Here is a 27,773-nt window from a genome sequence, read left to right as displayed (position 1 = left end):
CTTGAGCTTTATCCTAGTATCATTTAGCATTTTTAAAATTTTTATTTCCTTTTTCCTTCCGGGGATTATACATAAGAAAAAAAAAAGTACTAGTAATAGAATTCTAAACAAACCGAATAAGTAGAGATTAAAACAGAACATTGGAAATATTAACTACTTACAGTTACAGCCTTACAGGGGGTTTGTTTCCCAAATGCGAAACCAGTTACACGGGCATCCCATCGATATAAACAATGGGAATATGTGCAATCTTGGGCCACCCTGCGCCACTTCCTTTGGTGCATCTCTCTGCTAAAAGAGGACACCTGGTGATATATAGCTCATTTAAATTGGTGAGGTGTCGTATTGCTTCTGCAGAGGGCAATTGTCTGAGGTTAGAGCAATTAATAATCCCTAATAGGCGAAGATTCCGAAGGCTGCCCATCCACTCTGGAAGAACTTCCAACCCCTCAAACTCCCATATCTCTAGAGACGTCAAGGTAGAGAGATGCTGAATTTGGTCTGGGAGAGCCGTGATTTTTGGCCATCCACGCAATTCAAGACGCTTCAGAGAGACGAGATTGGTGATGGAGTGTGGCCACGGGAAATGATCAAGGTCGTCAGAGAAGCCACCGAGAGTCAACGATCTGAGGTTGGCTAGATGGTGGAGAACCGTAATTGGCCAACAACCAGGGTCATCAGAAATGAACGTCAACCACTTGAGCGACGTGAACTTCTCAAGATCATTACTCAACGAAGAATTCAACTTATCACATCCTGAGATGCTTAGAGTACGTAGGGATTGGGGGTTTTTCATATCCAGAGAAGCATCTAATAAAGCAGGACAGTCACTTAAGTACAAGGATTCAAGAGATGTGAGGCTATTCAAATTCCTTATACAAGCCAAACTTCCACATACTTGTATCTCTAACTCCTCAAGAGATGTCAAGTTCTCCATATCTGGTAAAACAGCCAACTTGGGGAGCCCTGAGATTCTCAAGTCCCGGAGATTAGGGAATACCTTAATTGATGAAGAAGAATCCGAGGGAACCATTGCATCTGACCACTCCTCTAGACTTCCCATGTCCTCCAAAACAAAACGCTGTAGTTTCGGAAACAGAGTGACTGCTTTCACCTCTCTGCTACTGGTGCTGCTACTACAAGAAGCGCTGCTCCTTGCATTAATATCGAGACCATAGAATTCAGCCCCAATGCGCTTCACATTGTGCAAGGAGACCACCTTTAAGGACTCGAGACAAGGCAAGTCCCCTAGTGGTGGTACTTGTTCACACTTAACCAATTTCTCCAACCTGAGGCGTACCAGATTCCGAAGGAGTACCATCAAGTGATCCTTTGCCACCATCCATGACGGAAACCTTGAACCTTTGAAACCATTAATGGCTAAACTTTTCAAGTCTGGGTGAGGTTGGAGACCTTCCATGACACTGTCGATATTGTTGTCATCACAATCTTCATTTGTATCGCCCCATGAAAGTCTTAAACCTCGAATGCTTGATTTTTCGGACAACTTTGCTTTTGCTGCTGATTCAAAGCCGCTCACATTCTCAAGTCCAAATATTCTCAACTCACCTCCGAGGTTGCGCAAGTGTTCCAACTCCTCAAGTTGACATCCCTTGTCTTGACTTACCCTGAAGTGCGGCAACGTCCGGAGATTAGCCAGCTGCCCGATTCCAGGGAACAGACATTCCTCACTATCCTTGAAAAACTCGAGATGCCTCAAGTTAATTAAATTGCTAAACTTCTTAGGTATCTCTTTCAAGTAACTTACTTTCAAGGTCATCAAATTGTAGAGCTTTGTGATCGAATCTGGCAGAGCGGTGATACCAGTTCGCCTGATGTTGGGTGTCAAACCAGCAAAAATAAAATTCCTACTCTTAAGTCACGAATTAAGTCCACTATGGTACTGGAGCAGGGACTTAGGCTGTGCAATGGGTTACTAGCTTCACCCTGGTGCCAGAGTTTGCTTGATCCGATATACCAAAGTGTATTAATTACGTGAAAGACAAAATTCGAATATAGCAGCGAGCAGGGTCGAATCCACAGGGACTTGGGAATTTATTTTGAATGAATGTAACATTAAATAAAAATGGGGGAAGTTGATATGGAACTGTCTAATTTAATTGCTCAAATTAAAAATATAAAGTAAATTGACGGAAGGAAAATCTCTAGTCAAAGGTATAATCTCCACTTATGGTTCGAATCACTGATCACAGATGCAGAGATAAAATCTTTCATTTACAAATAAACTGGTTATGGTTGTCAACAAGCTCTGACAACCTGCCTAACCTTACTGATTCGATAACCACAACAAGCTCTGTAGTTATTGCCCTAGCCAATTAAGCAATCCTAAACACGCTCTTAGGATTTAACCTATTGACAGCATTAATCATTAGACTGGCCACCAATTATAACCAACAAACACACACGCTCGGTTTATTTAGGCTATATCATATATTTCCGCAACAACGACTCAAAAGTTTCTACTACAATTGAATCATATCACTTGCCACATGCACTAAAATTACCCAACAATTACGGATTGAGCACTCTTAGATGGCTGTTAATTACTCACACAATTAAACAGTGATCAAGTATTTAATTGCAAGAAATAATCATATGCATAAGTGAACAGGAAATATATAAACACTTGCAAATTAAAGAACGTAGGGAAATCAATTCGATCTCACAGTTTTGTCGAACCAAAGCTTCGATTTAACCTCTGACTAGATGAAGAAATTAGCCACTCCTCATAGTTGAATTGCAGCCAAAAGTACTGGATTGCAAAGGCATTGCGTTTTTACTAGAAAGCAAGGAATAAAAGATGTTTTTCCCGTTGGGGAATATTGTCGAACACCTGGCGTGTGTCAGAGGCCAGTCCAGAGAAAGGAAACTAGAACTAAACTAAAAAGCTAAACTAGAGGTCCCCCCTTGCTTCTGTACGTCCTCTCCTTAAAAAGCCAAAAGTAAGATGACTAAAAGCTATCTCCGGTGGTCCCCACACATGTGGACAAAGTCTCCAAAATTACTCCTTCTTCCAAGTCTCTCTACGTTGCTTTCTTTTAAGAGCCCAAATGACTTATAGCTTTGTGGTCCCCACCAATCCAAGGCCTAAGGATTGAAGCCCTTAGAAGTCTCCATATTCTCCATAAAGTCCCTCCTTTTTGGTAGTTTTCTGCTTCATTCCTGAAATTAAGTCCCGATACCAAATATGAGTAAATATCAGCAATTAACACAATATTTGTCAGGGATAGAAGGGAAAATTAATAATTAAAATACCAACAATTAACACCCTATCAATTCCCCCCACACCTAAACCATGCTTGTCCTCAAGCATGAGAACAAGAAACAAACACCAATATTTGATAGTGGCTATTGCTCTATCCAACAAATTGCCAAGATACCAAGAAAAATAATATTCAAGCATCAATGGTCAAGTCCAAGAAACATCACTCCGGTTAGCTTCTAAACCACAAATGCCTCTAATTCCAGGTTAACTAATCTAAGAAAAAGGAATGACACACAACAGTTATCAGCAAATGGTCCAACTATTAACCAAAATCTCAACATTAAATCCATAATTCGGCAAGCTGACTTTTATTACACACTAACACAACCTTCAACTTTTTTTCACATTTTTTCTACTTTTCTCTCCTTTTTTTTTTCTTTCAATAGTAACAAAAGACTTAGTCGCTAGCCATTTGAGCCTTTTGACGCGAACTCCAACATTGGCCAGATGAAGGAGCCCGGTTACTCAGCTTCTATCGCCACGTGACCACGTACTCATAGAAGTTACTACCTTTTGACGCGAGAATCAACACTTTTAGGTGCAGATCCCCGGTTACTCAGTAGTAACTAATAGCGGAGTACAGTCAAGTTTATTCATAGTTAAAAATCACAAAAACTCAATATAACACAAAAACCAAAAGAAAACTTGCATCAGCTAGCCTCATTTTCAAACATGGAGAACTAAAGTTAATAACCGGACCAATTCACACGAAAATGCCAATAATCATTCCCTATGCCTAGGAAAGTTAACCAAAAATTATAAGAGTAAAACAATCATTGATATTCACCAAAGAGATGTTTTTGGATTCAACCACATTAACTTGGTACCCTTTTATTATTAAAACTTGGCAATAGCAGAAATAGAGGCAACAATCCAACATCAAACTTGGCATCACATACGAGCTAATCACTAAAAAGAAGAAAAAGAAAATGAATGAAAGACACTAGCACCATAACTGCTCCCCCCACACCTAAATCCTACATTGTCCTCAATGTGACAAATAAAAAGCAAAAGTGAAGCAAAAGTGAGAGGGAAAGCAACCACACTTCCCTGAAATCGGGGCATAGTGAAGGGCGAGGTGGAAACGGAGGTGCAAAGCCTGTAAGAAACAGAGACTGCGCCAAATCATGTGCCATGCCGGCGACATTGGCATCGACGTTGACCATGCGAGCCTCCAAAGTCTGAACCTGGAAAACTAAGAAGAGAGGAAGAAATGAGCTGAAATCGCGTTTCTGAAGCCTTTGTTGGGACACATAAAACGCGATTGAAAACGCGCCTTCAACTCGCGTTTTATAAGTCGCGTTTCCTTCACAAATCTTGCAGGAATGAAAACGCGATTGAAAACGCGCCTTCAACTCGCGTTTTATAAGTCGCGTTTTGTGCACAAATCTCGCAGGAGTGAAAACGCGATTGAAAACGCGCCTTCAACTCGCGTTTTCTAGTCGCGTTTCACTGTGGCTTTCGGACGATTCTCATTGTGAGCTTCCTGCACGTCATCACGCGGGCACGTCAAAACTGAAGGGCACCTATAAATCGGCAAAAACGAAAACTGAAACCCAAAATTAGTCGAATTCAAGGAGAACACCTCTAAACTACCACACGGAATTGAACAAACAATTAAAATGAACAATTGGGTTGCCTCCCAAAAGCGCCTTTCTTTAAAGTCTTTGGCTAGACAAAATAATGCTTCAATCAGAGAGTTCAGGCACTGCAAGGGTCACCTCCTCAACATTATTAACTTGAAATCCTTCATAAAAAGGTTTGAGACGATGACCATTAACCTTAAAAATCTTGTCAGTGTGAAGACTTTGAATTTCTACTGCACCATGAGGAAACACATTAGTCACAATAAAAGGTCCAATCCAACGAGAACGCAATTTACCAGGAAAAAGTTTAAGTCTAGAGTGAAAAAGAAGTACTTTTTGACCAATACAAAAAATTTTCCTTGAAATTGCTTTATCATGAAATGCTTTTGTCTTCTCCTTATAAATGCAAGAACTCTCATATGCATCATTTCGGATTTCCTCCAACTCTTGCAATTGCAACTTCCTGTGTTCTCCAGATTCATCCATCCGCATATTATAATTTTTAACTGCCCAATATGCCCTATGTTCCAATTCCACAGGTAGATGACAAGGTTTGCCAAAAATTAATCGGTAAGGAGACATACCTATGGGGGTCTTAAAAGCTGTACGGTAAGCCCAAAGTGCATCATCTAAGCGCAAACTCCAATCCTTTCTATTGGGATTCACCGTCTTTTCAAGTATCGACTTGATTTCTTTATTGGAGATTTCTGCTTGACCACTAGTCTGCGGATGATAGGACGTAGAAACCCGGTGAGTGACGCCATATTTCTTCAACAATGCTTCCATTACTCGATTGCAGAAGTGTGTCCCTCGGTCACTGATAATTGCTCTTGGCGTGCCATACCTGACAAAAATATGAGATTTAATAAAATCAACTACAACCTTAGCATTGTCAGTCCTAGTTGCCTTAGCCTCTATCCACTTTGAGACATAATCAACTGCAAGTAATATATACATATTACCAAAAGAGGAAGGAAATGGACCCATAAAATCTATACCCCATATATCGAAAATTTCACAAACCAGTATAGGAGTAAGAGGCATTTGATCTCTATGGCTTAAATTACCTGTCTTTTGACAATTTGCACATGATTTACAAAATAAGTATGCATCACTAAACAAAGTTGGCCAAAATAAACCACACTCTAAAACCTTTCTTGCAGTTCGCTTAGGGCCAAAATGTCCACCACACGCATATGAGTGACAGAAAGATAAAATTGATGGAACCTCTTCTGTAGACACACACCTGCGAATAATTTGATCAGAACAATATTTCCACAAGTATGGTTCGTCCCACACATAATATTTAACATCACTTTTAATTTTTTCCTTTTGAGCTCTAGACAAATCATTAGGTAGCGTTCTAGTAACCAGATAATTCACTAAATCAGCATACCAGGGAGTTGTCTTTTGAACTACAAAAAGATGCTCATCTGGAAAATTATCCTTCAAGGGAGCAGGTCCTTCACTATTGATCAAACGACTGAGATGATCAGCAACCATATTTTCGGCACCCCTTTTGTCTTTAATTTCCAAATTAAATTCTTGGAGTAGGAGAATCCACCTTATAAGTCGTGGTTTGGCCTCTTTCTTGTTGAGCAAATATTTCAAAGCTGCATGGTCAGAATAAATAATGACTTTAGTGCCAAGTAAATAAGAACGGAATTTTTCTAAAGCAAAAACAATAGCTAAAAGCTCCTTTTCCGTAGTCGAATAATTGCACTGGGCACCATCCAAGGTCCTCGAGGTATAATAAATGACATAAGAAGCTCTGCCCTCCTTCTGGCCAAGTACTGCACCAACAGCAAAATTGCTGGCATCACACATTATCTCGAAAGGAAGACTCCAGTTTGGTGGTCGAACCACTGGTGCTGAAGTCAATGATCCCTTGAGCGTGTCAAATGCACTCTTGCAATTATCATCAAAATGAAATACCACATCCTTTTGAAGTAATTTGCATAGAGGATGGGATATCTTTGAAAAATCTTTGATGAAACGCCTATAAAAACCTGCATGGCCAAGAAAAGAGCGAACTTCCCGCACACTTGCAGGGTAAGGTAAACATTTGATAATTTCTACCTTAGCCTTATCTACCTCAATTCCTTTTGCAGATACCACATGGCCTAAAATTATGCCTTGGTCCACCATAAAATGGCATTTCTCATAATTTAAAACAAGATTAGTCTCAATGCACCTTTTAAGAATTTTTGTGAGGTTAGTTAAACATTCATCAAAAGAATTACCATAGACAGTAAAATCATCCATAAACACTTCTATGATATTCTCCACATAATCAGAAAATATACTAACCATACACCTTTGGAATGTAGCAGGCGCATTACAAAGACCAAAAGGCATTCGTCTATAGGCAAATGTACCAAAAGGGCAAGTAAATGTGGTTTTCTCTTGATCTTCAGGCGCCACTGGAATTTGTAGAAAACCTGAAAAACCATCAAGACAGCAATAATGAGATTTTCCTGCCAACCTTTCCAACATCTGATCAATAAAAGGCAATGGAAAATGATCTTTACGAGTTAATGCATTTAATTTTCTAAAATCGGTACAAACTCTCCACCCATTTTGAACTCGAGTGGGCACTAACTCACCTTTAGGATTTTCAATAACAGTAATTCCTGTCTTTTTAGGAACTACTTGAACAGGACTTACCCACTTACTATCCGAAATGGGATAGATTATACCTGTGTCAAGAAGTTTTAAAACTTCTTTCTTCACTACCTCCATCATTGGTGGGTTCAATCTCCGTTGAGCCTCTCTCGAAGGCTTAGCACCATCTTCTAACAAGATGCGATGCATGCAAGTGGCTGGACTTAATCCTTTTATGTCAGCCACTGTCCATCCTATTGCCTCCTTGTGGTCCTTCAACACCCGAATTAGTTTTTCTTCCTCTAAAGCAGTCAATTTACTGGAAATTATTACTGGGAGTGTATCTCCATCTCCCAAGAATGCATACTTTAAATTATCCGGTAACTGCTTTAATTCCACCTTCGGGGCTTGCACAATAGATGGCAAAAGCTGTGAATGAGACAGAGGTAATTCCAAGTAAGACACATTGGAAAATTCTGGACAAAGAGAATTCAATTCAAAAATAACTTCCTGCAATTCAAAAGGAAAAACAAACTTCCCTTTTATCTTTTGCAAATTTTCCTGACAGAGACCAGTAGAAATAGCAACCTTCAACGCATCGTCATTATTAAATTCAAAATTTTGCTGCGCTAAAGAATCAATTACATCTATAACAAAAATTGAATGAGATTCACCAGGATATTTCATGGCATCATAAATATTAAATTTAATAACATCACCATCAAATTCCATAGTCAATGTGCCAGTGAAAACATCAATTTTTGTTCTAGCAGTTTTCAAAAATGGTCTCCCTAACAGTATTGGAGATGAATTAGAATTATCATCCTCCATATCAAGCACATAAAAATCTGCAGGAAAAATCAAATTATCAATTTGCACTAAAATATCCTCCAAAACTCCATCAGGATAGGCATTTGATCGATCAGCCAGTTGAATTATTACGCCCGTCTCTTTTAAAGGCCTAATGTTCATCAAATTATAAATAGAACGAGGCATAACATTTATCGAAGCACCCAAATCCAACATAGCTTTTTCAATTTTAATATTACCTATTTTGCAAGGGACAGTAAACATACCTGGGTCCTTGCATTTAGGAGGCAATTTTTTCTGCAAAACTGCCGAAACATTTTCTCCCATATGCACTTTCTCGTTTCCTTTCAACTTTTTCTTACCAGTGCATAATTCCTTCAAAAATTTAGCATATCTAGGAATTTGCTTAATTGCATCTAAAAGAGGGATATTTACCTCAACTTTTCGAAAAGTGTCCAAAATCTCCTGTTCGTGCTCTTGCTTTTTGGACTTTGCCAGTCGACTAGGAAATGGAGGCGGAGGTGTAACCACTTGTGTTGATTTTTCTCCAAAATCTGGTTGTTCCAAGGCTCTAGGTTGAGACACATTCCCCTCTTTTTCGAGCTCTTCCTCGATTGCTTGTTCAGAAATTTTCTTGCTCGGCTCAGGCAACTCTTTGCCACTTCTTAATGTGATGGCACTAGCATTTTGCTTGGGGTTGACAATTGTCTGCGAAGGTAGCTTTCCAGATAATTGGGACTCCAATCTATTGACTGTGGAAGCTAACTGGCTCATTTGATTCTCCAAATTATGAATGCTAGTTTTCGTCTCCTGTTGAAATTGTTGAGTGTTAGTAGCCAAAGATTTCACAATATCCTCAAGTGACATACCTGATTTAGGAGCAGGTTGTTGCTGTGAAAGTTGAGGTCTAGGTTGATATTGTGACTGATGTGGAAATCCTGGTGGCCTTACTGCATAATTAAAATTAGGATGATCCCTCCATCCTGGATTATAGGTGTTTGCATAGGGATCATACCGTCTCTGAGGTGGTCCTGGAAATCCAACTGCATTAGCCTGCTCAGTCGAATCATCTTGGAGTGTGGGGCACATATCTGTTGGATGACTCGAACCATAGCAGATTCCACATGTTTTCAATTGCTGCATTTGTCCTATAGCTAACTTTTCAACCAAAGAAGTTAGACAATCTAATCTTTGCTCTATTGAAGAATTACTTACCTCATTGACTCTACGAGTCGTGTTATCCTGCCTGTCTCCAAATTGTTGAGCATTTGCAGCCATACTCGATATCAAATTTCTTGCCTCCGTGGGTGTTTTATTCACTAAGGAGCCCCCACTGGCAGCATCAATAATTCTTCTGTCAGTTTGGGACAGACCCTCATAAAAATACTGGATGAGGAGTTGGTCAGGAATTTGATGATGAGGACAACTAGCACATAGTTGCTTGAATCTTTCCCAATATTCATGTAGAGTCTCTCCATTGAATTGTCGAATTCCACAGATGTCTTTCCTAATGCTTGCAGCTCGGGATGCAGGAAAGAATTTTTCTAGAAAATGCTTCTTCATGTCTGTCCATGTGGATATTGACCCAGAGGGCAGATAATAGAGCCAATCCTTAGCTTTATCGGCTAAGGAAAATGGAAAGGCTCTTAATTTAATTTGCTCCTCTGTGACTCCCTGAGGTTTCATTGTCGAGCAAACCACATGGAATTCTTTGAGATGCTTGTGGGGATCTTCACCTGGTAAGCCATGAAAAGAAGGAAGTAAATGGATTAGTCCAGATTTTAACTCAAATGCAACCTCTAATGTAGGATAAGTAATGCATAGGGGCTGTTGATTTAAATCTGGTGCAGCCAATTCTCTCAATGTCCGTTCATTAGCCATGGCGCTATTTATCTCTTCCGTCTCACTAAATGAATCCACAAAATCTACTACTGAATTATGTCCAGTAGATGAGGAGGATGCCTCTGCTCGTTCTCTTGTTGCTTTTCTCAATGCACGAGCAGTCTTCTCTATCTCAGGATTATATTGCAGTTCACCTGTACGAGAAGATCTAGGCATAAACCAGTAACAATAAAAATAAAAATAAAAAAAATAAAAATAAACAAAGAAAATAAAATTCAAAGAAAATAAATTTATTTTGACACCAAGTCCCCGGCAACGGCGCCAAAATTTGTTGGGTGTCAAACCAGCAAAAATAAAATTCCTACTCTTAAGTCACGAATTAAGTCCACTATGGTACTGGAGCAGGGACTTAGGCTGTGCAATGGGTTACTAGCTTCACCCTGGTGCCAGAGTTTGCTTGATCCGATATACCAAAGTGTATTAATTACGTGAAAGACAAAATTCGAATATAGCAGCGAGCAGGGTCGAATCCACAGGGACTTGGGAATTTATTTTGAATGAATGTAACATTAAATAAAAATGGGGGAAGTTGATATGGAACTGTCTAATTTAATTGCTCAAATTAAAAATATAAAGTAAATTGACGGAAGGAAAATCTCTAGTCAAAGGTATAATCTCCACTTATGGTTCGAATCACTGATCACAGATGCAGAGATAAAATCTTTCATTTACAAATAAACTGGTTATGGTTGTCAACAAGCTCTGACAACCTGCCTAACCTTACTGATTCGATAACCACAACAAGCTCTGTAGTTATTGCCCTAGCCAATTAAGCAGTCCTAAACACGCTCTTAGGATTTAACCTATTGACAGCATTAATCATTAGACTGGCCACCAATTATAACCAACAAACACACACGCTCGGTTTATTTAGGCTATATCATATATTTCCGCAACAACGACTCAAAAGTTTCTACTACAATTGAATCATATCACTTGCCACATGCACTAAAATTACCCAACAATTACGGATTGAGCACTCTTAGATGGCTGTTAATTACTCACACAATTAAACAGTGATCAAGTATTTAATTGCAAGAAATAATCATATGCATAAGTGAACAGGAAATATATAAACACTTGCAAATTAAAGAACGTAGGGAAATCAATTCGATCTCACAGTTTTGTCGAACCAAAGCTTCGATTTAACCTCTGACTAGATGAAGAAATTAGCCACTCCTCATAGTTGAATTGCAGCCAAAAGTACTGGATTGCAAAGGCATTGCGTTTTTACTAGAAAGCAAGGAATAAAAGATGTTTTTCCCGTTGGGGAATATTGTCGAACACCTGGCGTGTGTCAGAGGCCAGTCCAGAGAAAGGAAACTAGAACTAAACTAAAAAGCTAAACTAGAGGTCCCCCCTTGCTTCTGTACGTCCTCTCCTTAAAAAGCCAAAAGTAAGATGACTAAAAGCTATCTCCGGTGGTCCCCACACATGTGGACAAAGTCTCCAAAATTACTCCTTCTTCCAAGTCTCTCTACGTTGCTTTCTTTTAAGAGCCCAAATGACTTATAGCTTTGTGGTCCCCACCAATCCAAGGCCTAAGGATTGAAGCCCTTAGAAGTCTCCATATTCTCCATAAAGTCCCTCCTTTTTGGTAGTTTTCTGCTTCATTCCTGAAATTAAGTCCCGATACCAAATATGAGTAAATATCAGCAATTAACACAATATTTGTCAGGGATAGAAGGGAAAATTAATAATTAAAATACCAACAATTAACACCCTATCACCTGATATCAAGATGTCTTAAATGTTTCATGTTACCCACAGCATTCAGGAGATGAGTAACATCCCGGCAGTTTACTATTAACACACAAAGGTATCTAGACCTTTCCAAGATGTCTTCGAGCACACTACCATCACCCCCAAGATAATAAAGCGTTTGCAAATTTGGAGGAATCCCTTCGATATTCTTTAACACCTTCCCTTGACTCCAAATGATGGTCAAATGCATAACTTCATTTTCATGACGGACTTCCATGCCTCCCTCTGTATTTAAGAAACAATTATTTGACACTTGCAGTGAAAGATCATGCACAAGGTCGTGCATCCGGCAGTACTCGATTTCATTAAAGGAATTCTTATCACCAGCTTGCAACAAAGAACTCCGAAGCAATACGTTGAAATACTCACTGCCTATATCCTCCATTTGCAAATGACCTCCTCCTCCCTTGGCATCATTTATCAATCCCTGGGCCATCCAAATCTGTATCAAGCTTTGTTTTTCCATGAAAGTGTCCTTCGGGAAAATGGAACAACTTGCAAAGCATTGTTTCACTGACCATGAAGGTAAGTTCTCGTAACTCAGCTTCAGGACAGACATGACTCGTTTTACAATATCGGTCGACTCGTTCCATATTTCACTCTTCTCGATCGTCAACCATTCCGAGGCATCCTTTTTGGAATACAACAAACCCCCGATCACTTTGATCGCTAATGGCACGCCGCCGCACTTTTTCAGTATCCTTCTGCCAATGTCCACCAGATCTTGAGTCTTTGTTGCACCACCGTCTGCAAATGCTAGTTTTTTAAACAACATCCAGCTATAATCATCTGAGAGGATGTCCAGATGATGCAAACCAGATGTTTGCATTGCTGAGGCTACTCCATCGCTACGTGTAGTAACCAATATTTTGCTTCCTGGAGCACCCCCTATTGCCAACAAACGTCTCCTCATGCCAGTCCATGTCTCTCGATCCTCATTCCAAATATCATCAAGGACAAGCAAGTAACTTTTTCCTTTCAGATTTTCTTGAAGCTTCCTCACCAATGCTTCCATGTTTGTCCTCTCAGCACTTTTTCCCTCAAGGGATTGTAGCATCTCATTCAACAGCCTTTCCACTTTGAAATCATCAGACACACAAACCCATATTGTTTTATCAAAGTGCTTCACTACACTGTCAATTTTTAGCACCATCTGTGCAAGGGTTGTTTTACCCTGCCCACCCATCCCAACTATTGAGATGACGGGTAAATCCTTGTTATAGTCTGAGCTAATTAACATGCTCACAACTTGAGATACCTCAGCCTCCCTTCCCACCGTTTCTGACTCGTCCACAAAAGGATCAGTCGACCGATCCACTCTGTGATCAGCAGATGCCATGGGTAGTTGAGCTGGATGAAGCCCTATCTTATTTGCTTCTTTGTAAGCTTCCTCTAGAGATGCGCTAACATTCTTGATCTTGTTAGCCATCTCTAGACGAAAGGAAATAGGATTTGAGGAAGAAAAGAAGTTGCGCACCTTGTCGCGCTTCCGATTCTCAACCTTCTGCCGCAGAACTTCATATCCGAAGTCATCCAACACGATCTCAGCATGACGTGCTATAGACCGGAGCCTTTTCAGCCAGAGCTGCGCGGTTTTGGTTGTTGATTGCTTGCATTTAGCATCAAAAATCAAAGCTTCCATCGTCCGTACATTGTCGGCAAGCTTCTGAAGGTCTTTCTTTACACCCCACGCCCGGCTGATCTCGTCGGCAGCAAGTGGAAGTATCTTATCCAAGATCACACTAAGTACAGCTTCAGCCATCGTCTGTGAAACTCTTTAACAGATGAAGGTAAAATGCGTTGTTTGAAGTTGAATAGTTGGACTATATTTTTTGCAGGCAGAGATGAGCAACATTCAACAGCTAGCGTTACAAAGCAGGGAATCCATTACTTATCTTCCATTTCATATTTTTTCAAAACGAAATTTCCTACCAAGTGGGAAAACTAATAAAAAAGTACTGCACCAAGAAATGAAAGACTTGAGATAATTCAGGGCCACACGGCTCGTGGGTACCATTGAAATAATTGAGTCCATAGACGTTAAATGAGATAGGACCGAACCAACTTTTTGTTTTCGTGGCAGCATTCATGTATTTGGGTAAAGTTACTACTACACTTGCAATCGAGTAATGCATTTTCAATCATCTCTGCACATGTGACAAAACTTATCTGTGCCTCTACGCTTACTACATTACATTACCCAAAGAAAAAGAAAGCCTTTGTTTGTTTCTTGAACAAAGCAATGTATCTTCCATTGATCCCTAGTCTCCGGTGAAAGAATTACCATTTATCTTCTGGCCGTATTTTTTTTTTTCGTTGGCTTTTGATCGGGTCTTCACATGTTAAAGCAAAAATAGTACTTATGATAGTATAAAAGTCTCGGATGCAAATGTGTTAAAGAAGGGATGAGTAAAAAGATTCCCCGAGAAAGGGTGTGAAAACTTTGCCGAACATTGAAATTTCAACCTCTAGATGCTCATAATGGTCATTAATCATTATCATTACTATATCAAAAGTATCAATGTTGGTATTAAGGAGTGCAAGTGTAAGCACCTTCTTATCTTAGTTTTTGTTATTCCTAAATTACCCTCATGTCTTTTAATTAGAATTATTGCATTTTAATGTGGCACTAATTAAAAGAAATAAAACACTCCAATTGATTACATTTTAATGGTATTGGAAATTATAATTAAAAATTTCTCATTAAAAACTATTTACCTACCCTTGGACTCCATCTGCTATTATTATACGTACCAAAATTTCTTAATTGAAGCATGAAAATTTTCTCATTAGTCATTAGTTGAGATTGTTAAAAAAAAAAATCAATTTCGAAAAATAGATACTCTCTAAAAAATGGAGAAACATACACTGACAAGAAAACCCTTATTCATCTGTATATCTTCACACAAATATCACGAGTAAATTTTACAATTATGCACTTTTACCAATATGAAGAATTTTTCATGTTGCACCCAATGAAATTTCAATATACAAAAAATGATGACACCTTTATAACTGAAATAGTAGTATTAAACTAGAAAAAAGAAATCTAAAATAGCACCATACAAACCACTATTATCATTAATAGCAACTGATCAAAACAAGAAAAACTAAAATAAAATTGAAAACTATTTATAAAATGGCATAAAGTAAATAGCAAATGAATTAAAAAATTAGAATACAATTCAAATAATACCAAAGACAACATCCAAATCACTGATATCCAGGAGAAGACAAACATTTTTGTTATTGACAATAATATAGTAATGCTTCATTTGTATTGGTTTGAGCAAACCAAATCCATCTATCAAGTCAAAAACCATCTCCAATGATAAAATAAGAATTATAATAAGAGTAAATGTAAAATGTAGAATGATAAAATGAAAATGATATCCAAAATACCCTTATTGTTCTAATGATTACATATATTTATTGTATTGCAATATTAGTGAATAATGGAGGCGGTTATGAAATGAAAAACTTTAAAATTAAGTAAATTTCATTTATGGTGACAATTGTAATTAGACAGATTTAATACATTCCAATAATTGATAATAATGATAGCGGTTATGGATTAAAAGTTGGCAATTAAAAACTAAAACACTGCAATATACAAAAAAAAAACTAATATTAGAATTATTAATTAGCCACAATTCTCATTCCAATTTCATGATCATTAAAAAAAACTAATATTAAAACCAAAAATATTGTGCTCATATGAAAAAGTAGACTTGTGCTCTTGTTTCGCATTGGATTGTGCTAAAAACATGACTAAAAGAAAAGGAAAATAGAAAAACTTCAACTATCTCTATCTATAAAATTTCAATTGTTAGAATGCACTAGCCAAAAAAAACTTTATTTGGTGGATCATTTATACTCCATTATTGACAAAAATAGAATTAACATAATACAAAGAAATCAAATTACACTTATGTTTATTTTTCTAACTTAATTATATTCTTCGTTTATAAAAAATTGTGATGATTGTGGTTTATATGCAATAGAGTCATGAATATACAATAATTTTGGTGAAACATGATATTATCAATGTTTGATATGTTAGAGTTCAAGCTATAAATCAAAAAGTATTTGGTTCATGATTTCAAATTCAATCCTAAGGGATATGTCAACTACATTGGAATGTTTTCTGTCTCTTTTCATTTCATAAAATTTTTAAAAGTAATTAGCTTAAAAAAATAATATAAAAATACTATATTATGATATTAATGACCAAAATTTCATAAAAAAATTTTTAGCATATAAAATATAATATATTTTAGAATATTACAATCACCACGTCAACTATTACTAGTTATTATTAAGTGTGCCCAGACCTGGCTCCAGTTGTCAGACAAGATAATGCAATCTATGCAAATGCCTAACCATACGTCCAAATTGTGGTCTCCACCAGCACGAGCTCATAAAGAAACTACTGACTAGGGGTGTGCAAAATCGAAAAATTCCGATTTACCGACCGAATTCAAATTGAATTCGGAATTTTCGAAATCGGTAAATCGGAAATCGGAATCGAATTCGGATTTTCCGAATTCATATATTTCGAATTTGGTTCGAATTCGGTAATGGAGTTTTTCAAATCGGAATTTCCGATTTCGAATTCACAATTCGAAATCGGAATTCGAATTCCGATTTCGATTTCAAATTCGTTTTTAATATATAAATATATTTTTTATACATGTAATATAAAATTTATACTATATAATATAATATAAAATTTATAAAATTTATATAATATAATATAAAATTTATAAAATTTATATAATATAATATAATATAATATAAAATTTATATAATATTATATATTATTATAAATTTTATATTATATAATAATATATAAATTTTTCCGAATTCGGTGAAATCGGTGAAATCGGAATTTACCGAATTCCGAATTGAATTCGGTACGAATTCGAATTCGGAATTGGTGAATTCGAAATCGAATTCGGTCGAATTACCAGGTACCAAAATTTCGAAAAATTCCGAATTCAAACTTCCGAATTACCGAATTCGAATTCGATGCACACCCCTACTACTGACTGAATATTGCAAATATGATATACACAATACACGATGCATAATTCAAGGACTTCATTCATTTAAATCCAAGAGAAGTTTACATAATGACCGAATTTGTTGTATCGAGATATGTGACTTTTCTACAGATATTTTAGCACTAAAATAAAATAAATTAGTAATTGAATAGGTTGGAAAACTTAAAAAGGACTGCTCCAAGCAAGACGAATGATGACATCCAATCCAACGACCAATTCAGGGCCACACGGCTTGTGGGTACCATTGAAATAATTGAATCTATGGATGTTAATTGAGAGTTGAAACAGTACAAGTTGGTTTTACCCCAGAAAAAAAAAAAAAAAAAAAAACTGTACAAGTTGGTTGATGTATTTGGGTACAAAAGTATTCTTAGGTGTGCCCAGACCAGGGCTCCAGTTTTCAGACAAGATAATGCCTAACTATACATCCAAATCGTGGTCTCCACCAGCACATGTTCATAAAGAAAGTACCAACTGGGGTTGGGCCAAGTGGTAAGCAGCTTGGTTCCGCTTAAGCAGGTCTCGGGTTCGAAACCTGGCGTATGCAGCTATCCTTGTTGGGAGACTCACCCACCACAGCCAGGTGTGCGACCCGGGTCGACCAACGGATTAGTCAGGGCAAAGCCCTGGATATACCGTGGCAGGCAACCAAAAAAAAAATAAAGAAAAGTACTGACTCACGGCACCACCCATGAACGTGGAGGCCTGGGAATCAACTTATTCCCATCTGCTGAATTGAATGGAAATAAATCAATTCCCATGGAACATTTGGTTGTATAATTTCCATCCACAACACAAAACTGGAGGAGCTCCACAAATATAGAATTAGGTCTTTTCCAGGACTCCCAAGTATCAAAACATATTATTATTATTTCATAAATCACAAGAGTCTAATGCTCCAAATAACATTCTACATTAGCAATCTTACCGGCATTGAGACCGGAGTTTGCAATTTAACACTTACGGTGCTAAATAAACTGAACACAAGAAACTTCAGTTTCCTTAATTTTTATGGAAGAAGATATCACTGAATTTCGCACTAGAAGCTATCACCGAATTATGCCAGGACATGGCATGCTGCCACAGTTAATTTGGCCTGAAAAGTGTTACAATTAGCATTAGCATTTTGACACATGAGGAGGTTATATATACTTACGTAAAGTATATTTTGCCCTTTTCTTCTTCAGTTTCCACCAGAAAAAAAAGGCTGACATCACCAGTTAACCATTTCTACTTAACAAGACATTAACCGCTTTGTGGTTTTAACAGGGAGCGAACAGCGTTGTTACGTTCCATTGTGTACTTGTGTTCATCAACATGATCAGTTCTTTACGTAGTTTAGAAGTTGTTTGCAACTTTGCATTACCAAGCAGTTCGAAAGTCAGAAGAAGGTAAAATGAAAGTGGCTAATGTTTAAAATTGTCCACTGGTGTGGTACGTATTTTTCGTATACATGCATGGATAAAATCAAGTGTTGTGGAAGCGGATCAATTTGAGTTAATTTCAGAATCTGCAAAATTTAGAAATAGTAGAGAGTCTAGAGACCAAAACAGTTCCCTTCCCTGTGGATTCATTCCTGTGTACGTGGGGAAAGAGAACCAGAAACATGTGATACCTCTTTCCTACCTTTCTTCTCTACTACGTCAGTGCCAAGAAGAGAACAAGTTATCTTTGCAGCCCATAAATTTGTCCTGCTCGGTTCAGATGTTTGAAGCTGTTCTAGATGTTGTCACGGCTGAGAAAAGCGGCCATGATGAATTTCTTGAAAATTTTTGAAGAAAAAGAAGAGGAGAAAGAAGTTGCACTTGAAGATTTGGACAAGATCGTCATGAATTCGGCAACTTTTGCCTTGTTAAAACTACCTAATTAACTCCACAGTTAAGAAAGGGAGACAGTTCCTGCCATGGTTTTTTACCCCTCAAAAATCAAAATCAATATAGGGGTTTTCCACGTAGAAGTTGTGTTCTTGGTTGTTCAAATTTCTTTTACTAGCTTAATTTACTTTGGTTATTGTGTGTTTTAACATAATTTTTCTTCTTTTAAGTTTCTTAATTTCTTTTCACACATTAACCAATAACTGAGTAATCCAATTTACTAGCTAGCAAAATTTTTGGGGTATCTTTAAAGTTTCTTCTTGTCCCACAATTCATGAATGGTATTAAAATTTCGTCTTGGAAGAGTACAGATTAAACTCCTCTTCCATTGGAGAGAATCTCTCTCCATTATTGATTACACTTCAATAAAATTAATTTTAAAAATTATTTTTGAAAATCAACTTTCATCATAATATGTTTCATTACTTATGTTAGTTACACAAAAAACTTCACATGAAATTGACCAAGTTTTGCCATTTAATTAATCACTATAAATTTTATCCTAATGTTATCCATTTTTCACCGCTCAAATGTTCCATGTAAATCAAACATTCAAAATATTGATCTAGAGATCAAAAGAAAAATAATGACACAATTACATAATTTTATAGCATTATATAAATTTATATATGAATAAATGGGGAGACCAATGGAGAGAAATCTGACAAACAGGATCCTAACCCGGGAGGGCACTAACAGTAGTCATGGATCCAATTTTTGGGTCACATGACTTACTTGCAAGTTTGAAGGAATATCTGACAACAGCTTTTTCTTCTCATAGTAGTAGTTTTTGCCCTTTTCAGCACACTTTGCACAACCACCTTTGACATAATTGCAATAGTTTTCATTCTCAGATGAACAAAATTTGGTATCATCATCAAAACACACTATAACTAGAGGCCCTAATTATTGTACAATATAGGGCTTTTCAACACTGCCCCAGACATCCATACAAAATAATGGGCGTAGCCCAGCAATAACAAGATACAGCTAAATGATTTTCACTATCAACAATTAATGTTAAATAATACCTATCAAACAATTGGGTTAAGTGGATCTACACATTGCAAAAGTCATACTAGAATGTCGATATTTAACCAATTCCAAGAATCAGGATTACCAGACAACCAAATGGTTGTTGAACTACTCATTAGCAACCTTCTTCCAGGCGCCCCCTTGATGAAAGAATTGAGAGTAGTGTTAGCACGCGAATCGAGTTCATGGTTGGTTCCTGATCATTTATCCCAAGTCAATTTCCAAAAAAATGTTGTCTGTTTTGCAGCTTCAGAGTAACTGATTCACCATTTCTTGTTTGATAATCTCAGTCAGCTGCCATCTGATCTGTTTGGAGATTCCCTCCGTATCATTTCTATGAGATCCTGCACAACTTCAGACATTGGAGGCCTAAACTCTGGCTCCAGCTGCATGAAAAACTCACTATGTCAGAACTTATTCATTGAAGCCAAGGAAGAAATGATAAGAGGACATCACCAATGGGAGTTTCCAATAACACAGTACTCAAGAGACTTCCTGGAAACAAAGTTATATTCTCTTTTATGTATGTTTTCTATACAAGAAAGTAGAGGTTTGATTCCTTAGTAGGATAAAGACATAATTTTGATATGTACCTATTCAGTATTCACCACTACCTTTTTTAAGTTTTTTAGTCATATGGAGGAAAATACTTCTTTTTCCTTTCAACTCTTCCTTGTTTTATTCCTCTTTGGGTGTAAGTGGGAGGTCTCGAACCTGGAATCTCTCACTTACTCTCCCCCCATACCACCCAACCCATCCCTCCCCCCAATTTTTCCTTTTCCTTCATTTTCCAATGAAACAACAATGATTTTGCATACAACTTTCTAAGAAATGAACTCGGGTGCCCAATGTGCTTTAGTCGCATTCAGCCGTACGTTAACTTGGCCTTGTAGTCGTGAGTACTAAGAACTAGCAAAACCATTCGCCACACCTGCCTACAATTACATGGGAAAATTTCTTTCACCGTACAATGTTATATGCAAGTGCAAAGCAAATTCTTGCATTCAGGGAGTTCCGAGGTTTCTTCATGTGCCAGCATACTGTTATACAAACGCAGCATTGCATCTTTAATTTTGAAGAACTGATATCTATGTATATTTAGGTTAAACTAGGGCTAAGGGGGGACCAGAGTTATAGGCAGAAAGATAATTGGATATCTAGACTTCTACTACAACAAGAGCATGCATCTCCATGTTCCAATCTAAAACATTAATAATTCTCTCAGGTGGAGTGTTAGAGTAATGTAACCTTAGGTAATTCATAAACCAACTGAGTTAAGAAACAATTAGTTCGTTATACTAAGTGCACAGAAACTTGGGCATATAAGCTGCTTGTAATTATGCGTTCCCTAACAATCTGGTAAGTCTAGCACTAAAGTTTGAGTACTAAAAGTAAAGGGGATGTTTTTTAAGTCCAATTTGATCAAAGGTAACTTTTATCTGTCATGTGATATTTGGACCTGTAAAAGGATGGACCCAACGACTTTAAACACTCAGATTCTCAAGACTTGCTCTTAAGTGTTACTTTTTATTACTAAATGTGACGCCCCGAAAAAAAAAAATAGGGTTTTCATTTTGTATACTTTGTTGGACGAGCGAAGGAACGCAGCTTTTAAACTTGGAAAAGAAGAAAAAATTTTGGAAATGTGAAAGGGGCCAAATCCGGCCGGAAATCCGGCCAGTTTCTGGCCGGATAGCTGGCCGGTTTGAAAAAAATTGGATCAGCCTTTGCCTCGAATCCGGCCGGATTGTGACGTCATCCCCGACAGTCAACTTTGACTGGCTGCCTTTTTCTTCCTTCTTATCTCATTTTGGCCAAAATATCTCACTTTCTTCCTTGGTTCATCCGTGAGCTTTGAGAGAAAAACAAGAAAAACTCTTCATTCTTCCATCTTCAATTTCTACTCAAATCTTGGGTTTTAACCGATGGTTTTGGAAAATATTTCATACAAGGGCTCACTATGGTGGTTTAAAGCTTTTGATGGATTGGTTTTGGAAGGGGAGTGCTAAGTTGATAGCTTTCTTGAACTTGAGGTGAGTTGGATAAACAAGTTCCCTTTTGTTCTATATTTGGTTAATTAATGGTTTGTGGTGGTCATGTATGTTATTTTGTGGAGTATTTCATGGGTTGAAGGAAGTTATGGTGAATTTCTGATTTATTGGGCATTTTTCCGATTTTATATGATAAGCATGAATTGGTCTTGAATTGATGGATTGTTATGGTGTTAAATGGACCCTTTATACGTTAATTGTGGTTGTTTGCGGAAAATTTCCGCTTATGGTATGAATTCCGGTTTTAGGGTTTCAATTTGGGAATTTTTCCAAGATTGGCTTATAAGCTTCTAATTGGTTTTAATTGAGGGATTTTGTGGCCCTAATTGGATATGTTTATTGATTACGAACTATATGTGCAATTGTGGTTGATGGTTATGAATTTGGTGAATATTTGTAGGTTGGAAAATAAAGAAAGTGAGGGGGAAATGCTGTCCGAACTTTGATAGTATTTGGTTGCTTTGAACTGGAATTGAAGGACTTGAGTTCGATCCATGAAATTGTCTATAGTGGAAGAGGACTATGAGCCGTGAAGTGAGTAATCTCCAAACTGTTCCAAAGTTACTTTTGAACGTTTTCTTGCATTATTTATTCAATTGCATATCATGCGTGCTTGCATGTGAGTTCATGACATGATTTGGCTTGAAATGAGTACTTGGGAAGTCCTGTGCTGAACACCAACGTCTCTACCACTGTTCATGTTTATTTGGAGCTCAAAAAGGGGCTCCCTCTCTCTGTTTACTGTTAACGTTAAAGGATCTGTTTGAGCGTTGGGTGTTTAGGTGCAATGATTTCACTGGCTCACGAGAGCAATAAACGTACATTGGATTTCTGATTCATAACATCATTGAAATGAACGATTATGAAACTGATTTGATTACTGATTTTATTGGTTACTCGCTGAGCTTTTAGCTCACCCCAAAACTATTTTATTCCCCTCCACAGGGCTCGAGGCGAAGAAAGAGCTTGTAGTGCTTATTCATGTGAATGGACGGATTATCTCATGTATGGTTTGAATTTGAATTTTTCTTTTGTGACTTATATTGTAATTTATTTGAGGACTGTAGTGAATGACTGAGTCCCGACGAGACTTGGGCAGGCGGCCCACCGAACCCTCTGGTTCGCCTTAGGGGGAGGTGGGGCTGTCACACTAAACCCCCCTCATCTTCGCTCTTCCAACCATTAAGGGAGCCAGGGATTGAACCATGGGAAGTTGGGAACCAATCTAAGGCCATTCATCCTAATCATAACAAATCCTTGAACTTGATCACAAATCTGTAAACAAGCCAATATTTTACTCAAATTTATGGTGGGTTTGGTAAGTCAGTGAGGTAGATATATATATAAGAAGTGCGGTAGATATATTAGATGGATGAGTTGCCTTGATTCTGACCCTTTAAAAAAAAAGAATGATAAAGAGGAGGACGAAAGAATCTACGGAAAAGAAAATGTAAAGAAGGATATGGCAATTTAAAAGGAAGCAGTAGCGTTTTTTATTTCCTTTTTCCTTCCGGGGATTATATATGAGAAAAAAAAAAGTACTAATAGAATTCTAAACAAACCGAATAAGTAGAGATTAAAATAGAACATTGGAAATATTAACTACTTACAGTTACAGTGGGGTTTGTTTCCCTAGTCGATAACAAGGGGAATATGTGCAATCTTGGGCCACTCTGCGCCACTTCCTTTGGTGCATCTCTCTGCTAAAAGAGGACAGGTGTCGATATACAGTTTATTTAAATTGGTGAGGTGTCGTGTTGCTTCTGCAGAGGGCAATTGTCTGAGGTTAGAGCAATCAACAATCCACAATTCTCGAAGATTCCGAAGGCTACCCATCCACTCTGGAAGTACTTCCAACCCCTCAAACTCCCCTATCTCTAACGTCCTCAAGGTAGAGAGATGCTGAATTTGGTATGGGAGAGACGTGATTTTTGGCCATCCACGCAATTCAAGACGCTCCAGAGAGACGAGATTGGTGATGGAGTGTGGCCACGGGAAATGATCAAGGTCGTCAGAGAAGCCACCGAGAGTCAACGATCTGAGGTTGGCCAGATGGTGGAGAACCATAATTGGCCAACAACCAGGGTCATGAGAGAAGATTTCCAACCGCTCGAGCGACGTCAACTTCTCAAGATTATTACTCAATGAAGGATTCAACTTATCACATCCTAAGATGCTTAGAGTACGTAGGGATTCCAGAGAAGCATCTAATAAAGCAGAGCAGTCATTTAAATATAAGGATTCCAGAGATGTGAGGCTATTCAAATTCCTTATACAAGCCAAACTTCCGCATCTCCATATCTCTAACATCGCAAGAGATGTCAAGTTCTCCATATCTGGTAAAACAGCCAACTTGGGGAGCCGTTCGATTCTCAAGTACCGGAGATTAGGGAATACCTTAATTGATGAAGAAGAATCCGAGGGAACCATTGCATCTGACCACTCCTCTAGACTTTTCATGTCGCACAGCACAAAACTCGACAGTTTCGGAAACAGAGTTATTGGTTCCACCTTTCTGCTACTGCTACTGCTACAAGCGCTGCTCCTTGCATTAATATCGAGATGTGCAAGGAGACCATAGAATTCAGCTCCAATGCGCTTCACATTATGTAAGGACTCCATCTCTAAGGACTCGAGACAAGGCAAGTCCCCTAGTGGTGGTACTTGTTCACACTTACCCAATCCACTCAACTTGATCTCTACCAGATTCCGAAGGAGTACCGTCAAGTGATCCTTTGCCACCATCCACGACGGATACCTTGAACCTTGGAAACCCCAAATGGCTAAACTTTTCAAGTCTGGGTGAGGTTGGAGACCTTCCATGACACTGTTGATATTGCTGTCGTCGCAATCTTCTTTCGTGCCATTCCATGAAAGTCTTAAACCTTGAATGCTTGATTTTTCGGACAACTTTGCTTTTCCTGCGGATTCAAAGCTGCTCACATTTTCAAGTCCAGAAATTTTTAGCTCGCCTCGGAGGTTACGCAAGTGTTCCAACTCCTCAAGTTGACATCCCTTGTCTTGGCTTACCCTGAAGTGCGGCAACGTCCGAAGATTAGCCAGCTGCCCAATTCCAGGGAAGAAACATGATTGGCCCATAGCAGATGAAAACTCGAAATGTCTCAAGTTAATTAAATTGCCAAATTTCTTAGGCATCTCTTCCAAGTAACATACTTTCAAGGTCATCAAATCGTAGAGCTTTGTGATGGAATTTGGCAGAGCAGTGATACCAGTTCGCCTGATATCAAGATGTCTTAAATGTTTCATATCACCCACTGAATTTGGGAGATGAGTAACACCCAGGGAGTCTACTATTAATACAGAAAGGTATCTAGACCTTTCCAAGATGTCTTCGAGCATAATACCATCACCCCCAAGATAATAAAGCGTTTGCAAATTTGGAGGAATCCCTTCGATATTCTTTAACACCTTCCCTTGACTCCCAAGGATGGTCAAATGCATAACTTCATCATCATGACTGACTTCCATGCCATCCCTTGTATTGAAGAAACGATTATTTGACACTTGCAGTGAAAGATCATGCACAAGGTCATGCATCCGGTAGTACTCGATTCCGTACTTAGGAGTAGCTTGCAACAAAGAACTCCGAAGCAATATGTTGAAGTAATCGCTGCCTATATCCTCCATTTGCAAATGACCTCCTCCTCCCTTGGCATCATTAATCAATCCCTGGGCCATCCAAATCTGTATCAAGCTTTCTTTTTCCATATCAGCGTCCTTCAGGAAGATGGAACAACTTGCAAAGCATTGTTTCACTGACCATGAAGGTAAGTTCTCGTAACTCAGCTTCAGGACAGACATGACTCGTTTTGCAATATCGGTCGACTCGTTCCATACTTCACTCTTCTCAAGCTTCGACCATTCCGAGGCATCCTTTTTGGAATACAACAAACCCCCGATCACTTTGATCGCTAATGGCACGCCGCCGCACTTTTTCAGTATCCTTTTGCCAACGTCCACCAAATCTTGAGTCTTTGTTGCACCACCGTCTGCAAATGCTAGTTTTTCAAACAGCATCCAGCTATATTCATCTGAGAGGATGTCTAGATGATGTACACCAGATGTTTGCATTGCTGAGGCTACATCATCGCTACGTGTGGTAGCCAATATTTTGCTTCATGGAGCACCTCCTCCTATTTCGAGCAAACAGCTCCTCATGCCATCCCATTTCAGTGGATCGTCATTCCAAACATCATCAAGCACGAGCAAGTAACTTTTTCCATTCAGATTTTCTTGAAGCTTCGTCACCAATGCTTCCTTGTTCGTCGTCTCAACATTCTTTTCCCTGAGGGATTGTAGCATCTCATTCAGCAGCCTTTCCACTTTGAAATAATCAGACACGCAAACCCATATTTTTTTATCAAAATGTTTTGTTACATTCTCATTTTTTAGCACCAGCTGTGCAAGGGTTGTTTTACCCTGGCCACCCATCCCAACTATTGAGATGACAGGCAATTTCTTCTTATAGTCTGAGCTAATTAGCATGCTTACAACTCGAGATACCTCAACTTCCCTTCCCACCATTTCTGACTCGTCCACAAAAGGAACAGTCAACCGATCCTCTTTGTGATCAGCAGATGCCATGGTTAGCTGAACTGGATGAAGCCCTATTTGATTTGCTTCTCTGTAAGCTTCCTCTAGAGATGCGCTAACATTCTTGATCTTGTTAGCCATCTCTAGACGAAAGGAAATAGGATTAGAGGAAGAAAAGAAGTTGCGTACCTTGTCGCGCTTCCGATTCTCAACCTTGTGCCGCAGAACTTCATATCCGAAGTCATCCAACACGATCTCAGCATCACGTGCTATGGACTGGAGCCTTTTGAGCCAGAGTTGCACCGCTTTGCTTGTTGATTGCTTGCATTTAGCATCAGAAATCAAAGCTTCCATCATCTCTACTTTCTTGGAGAGCTTCTGAAGGTCTTTCTTTACACCCCATGCCCGGCTGATCTCGTCGGCAGCAAGTGGAAGTATCTTATTCAAGATCACACTAACACAACTGAGTGCAGCTTCAGCCATCTTCAAGGGAAACTCTAACAGATGAAGGTAAAGTGCTTTGGTTGAATAGTTGGACTACTTTTTGCAGCCAGAGATGAGCAAAATTCAACAGCTATGAGTTACAAAGAAAGCACTGAAGCCATTACTTATCTTTCATTTTTTTCCCAAAACGAAATTTCCTAGTCTCCACCAAGAATTATTATATTCTAGCAGTACATTTTTTTTGGCTTTTTCCCTTGGCTTTTGGTCGGGTCTTCACATGTTAAAGCAAAAATACTACTTATGATAACAATAATTAGAATAATATAAAGGTCTCGGATGCAAATGTGTTAAACTTAAAGAAGGGATGAGTGAAAGATTCCCCGAGAAAGGGTGTGAAAACTTTGCCGAACATTGAAATTTCAACCTCTAGATGCTCATAATGGTCAATAATTATTATTAAGTGTGCCCAGACCTGGGCTCCCGTTGTCAGACAAGATAATGCAATCTATGCAAATGCCTAATCATACGTCCAAATTCAAGGTTTGCCCACCAGCACGAGCTCATAAAGAAACTACTGACTGAACATTGCAAATATGATATACACAATACACGATGCATAATTCAACTAATCACATTACAGGGACTTCATTCATTTAATCCAAGAGAAGTTTATATACTGAGATATGTGACATTTCTACATTTATTTTAGCACTAAAATAAAATAAATTAGTAATTGAATAAGCCTAGTTCTTAGAGTTGTACCACATTTTTTGCTTTTGACTAGTTCAAATTTGTCT

General features: G+C 38.2%; 1 protein-coding gene across 1 annotated transcript; it reads right to left on the bottom strand.

Moving 5' to 3' along the window:
• Positions 1-64: 64 nt before the first annotated feature.
• LOC113782812 (putative disease resistance protein RGA3) lies at positions 65-27,103 on the bottom strand. Its single transcript, XM_027328737.1, has 3 exons — positions 26,981-27,103; positions 11,919-13,688; positions 65-1,832 (listed from the first exon to the last, which is right to left on the bottom strand). Exons 1-3 carry the CDS (start codon positions 27,013-27,015, stop codon positions 206-208), a joined length of 3,432 nt encoding a protein of 1,143 aa, XP_027184538.1. The 5' UTR covers positions 27,016-27,103; the 3' UTR covers positions 65-205.
• Between the last annotated feature and the right edge of the window lie 670 nt (positions 27,104-27,773).

The sequence above is a fragment of the Coffea eugenioides genome, chromosome 9 (assembly GCF_003713205.1).
Source record: "Coffea eugenioides isolate CCC68of chromosome 9, Ceug_1.0, whole genome shotgun sequence".
Lineage (NCBI taxonomy): Eukaryota > Viridiplantae > Streptophyta > Magnoliopsida > Gentianales > Rubiaceae > Coffea > Coffea eugenioides.
Note: the sequence above shows the minus strand (reverse complement) of the source record. Positions and strands in the feature narration are given on the sequence as shown.

Bases quoted from the DNA above. Each gene is read 5' to 3' on its own strand.
- LOC113782812 (XM_027328737.1), bottom strand. From the start codon at position 27,015: ATGGCTGAAGCTGCACTCAGTTGTGTTAGTGTGAT. The intron at 13,689-26,980 runs CTTGAATAAGAT...ACTTAGTGTGAT, and splicing joins CTCAGTTGTGTTAGTGTGAT to CTTGGATAAGATACTTCCAC. The intron at 1,833-11,918 runs GTGATAGGGTGT...ACCCAACATCAG, and splicing joins TTAAGACATCTTGATATCAG to GCGAACTGGTATCACCGCTC.